The following is an 8,264-nucleotide window of genomic DNA, read 5'->3' on the forward strand; positions in this document are numbered from 1 at the left end:
TGAATTTATTTGTATAGATTATGAATTCTGATTATTGGTTTGCATGTTTTTTATATGTATATGTAATTTTTTTTTCTTTTATTATTGTCATTATTTTAACTGATTTTCTAAAGTCGATTCGGTCTTGTTCTCCCTCGCAGGGTGTACTGTGAGTACAAGTATGACCAGAACCGCCCTGACATGACCCCTGAGGAGCTCATGATGGACTTCCTGACCCGTGCCCAGGAGCCCCGCTGGAAGTGGCGTTCCACCCGTACCCGCGCGCCCCCGGAGCCCTCCATGACCAAACCCCAGTGTAAGTACCCCTAACCCCGCTCCCTCACCCCCCACCCCCGCCCAACCCGTTTCCCACACGCCCCTCAGAGGCCTGGTACCACCACCACCACCACCACCGCCACCGCCACGACCACCACTACAACCCCCTTTAGAAGGGCTGACCTCAGCACCACCTAGTATCTAGTTTCCCCTTCTAGCCCCGCCCCCGCCCCCTCCCGCGCCCTGCGCCGCCCGCTCACGTTCTCCGCGAGGGCCAACCTCTCCCGCACAGGCTCACTTGGATTTGTTTGCACTGAGGTTCTGCCCCCACCCACCCTTGAGAGTTTCCCACGTGTCTCTGCCCTCAGACGAGGCTTCCCTCCGCTCGAGGCCCCGCGTCCGCTCAGGCCTGCGTGTCGCCCTCGACCTCCGCCGAAGCCACGGTCGACGGCCGAACACGCGCCCGCCGAAGGACGCGGCGCCGCGGGTGGCGCTGGCTTCGGTCTCGCCCGGTGTTGGCTTTCATCTCTTGCTTCCTGAACCACTCACACCTTTTGGGACACTTGACGGCCGCTCTCGTGGCTCTGTGCCCGCGGAGCTCTCCTCTTCCGTGCTTCGTGTTCTCTTGTTCTTCTTCTTTTGTCTCTTTGTCTCATTGTTTTTGTCTTCCTTTATCATCTTTCCTCCAGAGATGTTCTGCTTCGAAGGCGCCGCTCAGGGCTTTCCCACTTGTTCCGTTCCGTGAAAACTGCCTTGCATCATCTTCTTCTCCCTCTTCTTTTTTTCGGCTTTTTTTCATTCATTCACTTACACACTGTTGCATTCTCTATAAACTTCCAGTGTCTTCCGAATAATACACTCACGAACCTCGCCACTTGACAAACGCTCAGTTACTCCTCTTGGAAACTGTATTCCGCTGCATGACATGACAATCACTCCTCCTCTGCTTCGGTCACTCTGGGTTAACCTTCTGGGGGAAAATACACGATATTTATCCTTATTTATTTAACCGTCACTCCGTCACTCCAGATTATTATGCCCCATGTCGACACTTCCTGACGAGCTTGGAGTATATGTGTGTGTTTGTGTTTGGTTTGATAGATAGAAAGATAGGTAGATGGGCAGAAAGTATGGATAGATGTGTTTGTGTATATATATACTGTGTGTGTGTGGGTGTGTATGTGTGTGTGTGTGAGTGTGTGTGTGTGTGTGTGTGTGTGTGTGTGTGTGTGTGTGTGTGTGTGTGTGTGTGTGTGTGTGTGTGTGTGTGTGTGTGTGTGTGTGTGTGTGTGTGTGTGTGTGTGTGTGTGTGTGTGTGTGTGTATGTGTGTGTGTGTGTGTGTGTGTATGTGTGTGTGTATGTGTGTGTGTGTATGTGTGTATGTGTGTGTGTGTGTGTGTGTGTGTATGTATGTATATGCGTGTGTGTGCGTGTGTGTGTGTGTGTGTGTGTGTGTGTGTGTGTGTGTGTGTGTGTGTGTGTGTGTTTACGTATGTATGTGTGCGAGTTTTTGTATGCATGTCTTCACATTGCAAAAGATACACCCATGCTCAGCACACAAGCACGAATGAACAAAAGCACGAGTGAGGCCCAGTGAGGTACGAGCGACCGCGCTGCAGAAGGCAAACACGCAAGTAAATAAGAGGCACATACACACACCCACACACGCACGCACACGCACGCACACACACACACACACACACACACACACACACACACACACACACACACACACACACACACACACACACACACACACACACACACACACACACACGCACACACGCCACGCACATACACACACACACACACAGGCTTGCTTACGGAGGAAGACGACCGCCTCGCCCGAACAAAAGACTCAAGCCTGGCCTCTCTTTCAACACGGGCGGGCTTGCTCTGAGATCAGTATGAGAGATCACGCTCGCCCTTTCAGCAAGATGGCTTGCTGCTGTTCAGGACCAGGATGCGGGAAGGTTGCTGTTTTTTTTTTTTTTTTTTTTTTTTTATCCATTTTAGCATTTTAATTAATTATTTATTTAGATCGATATCATTCATTTTGTGATAAATGGATATGGATGGAGGGAGGAAGGAGAGAGAGAGAGAGAGAGAGAGAGAGAGAGAGAGAGAGAGAGAGAGAGAGAGAGAGAGAGAGAGAGAGAGAGAGAGAGAGAGAGAGAGAGAGAGAGAGAGAGAGATTTCTACATGAATTAAATACATGGAAAGATAGATAAACAGATAAAGAGATAGACAGACGAACAGATGTATATGTGTATATATATATGGGTGTGTATACAATATATATAGATATATGTGTATGTATAAATAATATATATATATTATATATATATTATATATATATTATATATATATATATATATATGTGTGTGTGTGTGTGTGTGTGTGTGTGTGTGTGTGTGTGCGCGTGTGTATTTGTACATATATGTATGTATGTACACGCGCGCGAGTGTAGGTGTGTGTATCATATTATTATAAACTGTGTTATTATTATTATCATTATTATCATCATCCTATTATTATTATTACTATCCTCCACCTTCCATCGTCACCAACATAGTCTGTTATGAACGATTATTTTCTGTTAAATGCGTGATCTACACATATGGCGGGGCAGCGTGCAAAATGTGCGTTTTGTGCAAGATGCGTGACATATGCAGAGTGTGGCTGCGTGTAAAGTATGTGTGACCTGCGTGTTGCGTGTAAAATGTGTAGCTTGAACAAATGGCGTGTAGTAGAGATGGTATATAGTGCGTGATAAATATGTGGTTTGTGCAAAACAGTGGTCTGTGAGACGTCAAATGTGAGTGTTGCGTGTGAGGGCCAAACTTACTTGACGTCGGGAGTAGAGGCAGAATTTTATGCTCATGGGTTAAGGATTCATGAGGAATAAATACAGTTTCCAGTCGATAGAAAGAGAGAAACTGGCATCTTATCCCGAACTCTGGAGTACTTATGATTCACTCTCTTTTAGAACATCTGCCCCAATATGCTTACACATTTTTGTTCCTCTATGTTCCCCAAAAATATGTGCAGTATTTTTTCTTTATTTACTACCATCAACACCACTTTATATTTTGTACATATTATTATTACTATTAATATTCAAAAGAGTCAGAGTGAATCGGAGTTTTCCCAAGCTTAGAGTGAGTTGCCAGCTATCCTGTTTCCGAGATTGGATGGAGTTTTTAGTAAATAACACAACGGAGTGAAGAACAACACTATATATATATATATATTTTTTTTTTTTTTGTTCTTCCCTTCATTGTTTTATTCACTTCACGCTCATGGGTGGATAGGTCTGACATGTCAAACCCCCAAATATATATGTTTACACGATACATGAGGTAAGTGTGAGTTGAACGTGGTCGGAAGAGACGTGAAGACAATGTGAATTCAGGAAATTGTTACTCATTTGTCCATTTGGGAGTCTATATTCACTGAACATTAAGTCTGATTCATTTGATTTGACTGCGAGCATGGAATAAAACTCCTATATGACATGTGGTCTGGTCTGACTAAAATTGTTGTTGCAGTTTTATCATATATTACCAATTAAGCATGATATTCATGTGTGTTATAGTTTATTGCTAACAAACGGAAGAAATTAACATGATAAAAATTACAGTCTAGGAACATCGGTCAAAATGTCACTGAAGATTGTGATAAATTATACCTGGTCAATAAAATTAATCTACAATATATATACGTACATATACATGTGTATGTGTGAATATACATATATATATGATATATACAAATCACTGTAAATGAGACTTATTCTCTTCATACACCACATGCTGTAATATTGAGATTTTGGCCGATATATTACCTGACGTTGTCGGAAAATTGAAATTCACCAAGTAACTATTCATTTCCACCAAGACCTTCCAAATTACTGTTAACATCAGTGCAATCTATATATATAGAGAGAGAGTTGCACATCCTTGAGACTCTAAAACCTACGTGGATACGCTTTCCGACCACGCCATGGTAGTAAGGTTAGTTCCAACAGTAGGACTCTGGGCACACGGGACCGTTCCCTTGGAAGCAAACGGATAACCGAGCCAACGTCGCCGCGATACAAGGTTGGCTGTGTGAGAACGGAGTCATTGTTGTCCTGTAGATTTGGTCTCACATGTCTCCAGTTTTGTTTGCAACATTGTCCTGCACTAAGTTCATTTTAACGTCGTGAGTGCGTAGAGAGCTTCGCGATGATTTGACTAGAGTAAGCTGCACCTCAGATGATCATTTTCTGCCTGATATGATATAGTTCCACAGGTTCATAGATGCAAACAGCGTACAGAACCAAATAATGGCAAGTAAAACTTTCCCTTACCAAGTTTTGACGTTAGACGGTTATGGTAGTCACTAAACCTTAGACTAGAGTGCTAATATCGTAAACATAGTTTGACTCAGCGACCACTAGCTGCTGTACGGCAAGCCTCTGGTGCTTCTCATAGGGTTATGGTCCCGTATGCCAGCGACATTAGTGCGTGGTTTGTTTATCCTTAGTTAACGCTCATCCCGCCCTTTACCTTCATGCAGACAGCAGTTGGAAACCTGGTGTTGTAGAGAGCGAGAGGAAAGACAGCTATTACTGTAAGTATTAACCCCGCGGGCGCTTGCCTGACTGGGATGGGTGCGTTCGTGTAGCCCACATGTTCGGAGGTCCTAAAATTTAAAGTAATTGTTCTATTGTTTTAAAAATGGACCTGGAAATGGGGAGTAAACCATTCCTATTCAACGAGTCTGAAGTCATTGTTGAGAACAATCTTCCTTCTAATCAGTTACAAGAAATGCTCCAATGGCTTGAGTGATTATCCTCAACCTCCTACATATACTGCTTTGCGAATGCGCCCAGTTCTTTCTGTCGCCTTAGTTGAAATATTCCGTTGAAACAGAATAATCACGTACAGTGTTTGTATGTGACAGTGTTGTATCTGATCCTCACCACGGAAAGCCTAGTTGACATGACGCAAAGGTGCTGTAGCTTTCATCTGCGCCGCCTGAGATACTTGGGTTATCCAGTGAGGAAATAGCCAATCGGAATGTTCTTACTTTTGAATGATAAGGATGATAATGATAAAAAGAGAGAACAAATTTCAAATCGATGAATAGTTTGGACCTCAGTGTAAACAGATTTTTTTTTTTAGCCATTCCTGAAAGATGGTAACAGCTGAAGTGAGTCATGTCTTTTACAAACAACTTGTAGTAAATCCAAGTAATCATTTTGTTGATTTTTTTATTTTGTTTTTGTTCGTTTTTCTTTTTATTTTACCGTATAAAGTAAAGCAAGGAAAGGATCAGTAAATTCTCATTTTTTGGGATCCTTCAGCGAAAAAATACACATAGAGTTATCTCAAATGTACAGTCCTTTTTCTACACTTTTTATTTATTTATTTATTTATCTATCTATTTACTTGTTTATTTTTCTACTTCAAAGAAAAAAACAATCAACCAAGTCTTGGCAACCAAACTCAAGCTGATCCATCGACCTCCCCCAACGTGCTAAGCCCTAACCTGTGTACCTTTTCCCCCAGGCGACAAAGATTTGGTTCAAAGCATGGTCTTCGATGCGCGCGCCACCAACGTCTATACGGAGAGGACGATCGAGGACAAGATTGCCGATGAACAGTAAGTGTTGTTGTTGTTCTTTTGGTCTTTCGGGTCTTGTCAGTCTCGCTTCTTCTGGTCTTTAGGTCTTTGGGGTCTCGTTAACTTCGCTTCTTCTGCTGCTGTAGGTGGCTGGCACACGGGTGAAAGGGTTAGGGTTTTTTTTCCCAGTTAGGTTAGGAAGGGGGGTTGTTATAACTTTGGGTGAAAGTCAAGTTAGGTGGTTTAGATTTCGATACTTTGGAGGTTAGAATTGTTAGGATATGCATACAACACACATACACGCATGGACACACACACACACACACACACACACACACACACACACACACACACACACACACACACACACACACACACACACACACATATACATGTTTGCAGTATATAATGTAGAACCACCAGATCTTACTATACATTAGAACCCTTTTTTAGAACTCTTTTGCGAATAGTTAAACTAGGTTTCTTACAGTCAGTGTTCCAATATTGTAATCAAGTCTTAGGCATTACTTTGTTGCATATTCTCGTACATACTGATTGCATATTATTTCCATATCAATAGAAGGAAGTTGGTTAGACGATTTTAAGGAAAATTAAAACACTCTCAAGTTAGAAGTAGTTGCAAGGTTTCTTAAAAAGATATAACACCTTTAATCTCCATGCTATGCACCAAGAATTTTAGGAGATCATGAATATATATATAATTCAAATTTTGTCTAGTTGACATTAGTATTTTCTTATATATACTTGAATCTATGGAAAGTTTTAGTTAAATTATAGCTTCTGTACTAACCCTCACCATATACAATATTCCATTATGTTAGAAAATAAAGGTGTTGGTTATTATCTTTAAGTAAACCTTGTAAAATACATATATATATGAAATAGAGGAACACAGACCTTTAGATACAAATAGACAGGGATATTATCTATAGCTATAGAGACATAGATACCGATATTAATATGATTATGTGTATGTAGTTTTATTAATCTCTATTTTTTTTTTTTTTTCGTTGCAATGCACCTTGTGGAATAATTATAATCTGCACATATATTATTTTTTTCTAACTCTGTGTATGACTGAGCTTCTAAATTTCAAACTTTTATCGATGTCACTGAATAATAAAAGTATTTACTGTATGTGATAAATTTAATTCAATAGCAGAGTTTAAGGATAATGAGATTGAAGATAATACTAATAATGAGGATACTACTAATTAAAATGATGGTGATATTATGATGGTAATGAGGACAGTGATAGTAGATAATGATGATAATAATGAAATAATTAATAGTGACAATAAACAGAGCTTTCTATATAATATAGGTATATGTCTATAATCCATTCTTGCCTTACATTATTTTTTTTTTTTTTTTTAACGATTCATTTCTATAAGAAAATCACCATTAGACTATCTCTAGAGATTACTTGGTATTTTCTTCATTCGTTTTAAGATTTTAAACAAGAGAGCGATTTGCCATGGAAGCTCAGTCACGTTAATTTGTTTGTTTGTTTGTTTGTTTGCTTTTCTTCGTCTAACCCAGGAAGCTCACAAGGATGTATATTCCCTTCCTTTTTTCACTTCCCTCCTCCTCCTATCTCCTCCTTCCCCTCCTCCTCATCATCCTCATCCTCATCCTCATCCTCATCTTCCTCCTCTTCCTCTTCTTCGCCTTCTTCCTCCTCCTCCTCCTCTTCCTGTTCCTCCTCCTCCTCATCCACCTCTTCTCTTCTTCCTCTTCCCCTTCCCCATATTTGTCCTCCTCCTTTCCCTCCACTTTCTGCCCCTTCCTCCTTTTTCTACTTCTTCCTACTTTTATTCCCTCTGCTCCCCCCCCCCCCCCTTCCCCTCCTCCTTCTTCTCTTCCCCCTCCCCTTCTCCTTTTCCTCTTGTTCATTCTCCTCTTCCTTCTTTTCACACTCCTTCTTCTTTTCCCTCTCCTTCTTCTTCTTTTCCTCCTCCTCCTCCTCCTCCTCCTCCTCCTCCTCCTCCTCCTCCTTCCCCCCATTCCTCCTCCTTGCCCCCCATCCCCTCGCCTCCCCCTTCTCCTCCTCCCTCTTCACCCCTTTTCTCCTCCCATTTTCTCCCTCCCCCTCCCCCCCCCAAAAAAAAACAGTCAACGGAGAGACACGAACTATACTAATCCAACCATTTCCTTGCTCTAGCCCTTTGGAGATGTACTTAGCCCTTATATTCAGGTACAGTATTTGACCAAAAGGGTAATTTTTAACACGACGTTTCACATTACTAAAGTCTCCCCTCCTCCAGCCCTGCTTACTTACGGTAAAGGAAGGTTTGAAAAAAAGAAAACGGAGTATGAGTGTATGTGTAAAAAAAAGAAAAAAAAAAGTCTCCGTGCATGTTGTTTTTCTTTT

The 8,264-nt window shown here is 41.6% G+C and overlaps 1 protein-coding gene across 13 annotated transcripts in view; it reads left to right on the plus strand.

Moving 5' to 3' along the window:
• The window catches only part of LOC125035035 (voltage-dependent calcium channel subunit alpha-2/delta-3-like), a 77,324-nt gene that overhangs the window by 33,002 nt on the left and 36,058 nt on the right, over positions 1-8,264 (plus strand). For 12 of the 13 annotated variants that reach the window (XM_047627103.1, XM_047627105.1, XM_047627100.1 and 9 more), the window contains 3 exons: positions 141-295; positions 4,820-4,873; positions 5,815-5,908. In XM_047627103.1, coding sequence (XP_047483059.1) covers positions 141-295; positions 4,820-4,873; positions 5,815-5,908 — 303 coding nt within the window. The remainder of the gene's footprint in view (positions 1-140; positions 296-4,819; positions 4,874-5,814; positions 5,909-8,264) is intronic. The other variant, XM_047627104.1, reaches the window with a different exon arrangement.

This window comes from Penaeus chinensis, chromosome 19 (genome assembly GCF_019202785.1).
Source record: "Penaeus chinensis breed Huanghai No. 1 chromosome 19, ASM1920278v2, whole genome shotgun sequence".
NCBI lineage: Eukaryota > Metazoa > Arthropoda > Malacostraca > Decapoda > Penaeidae > Penaeus > Penaeus chinensis.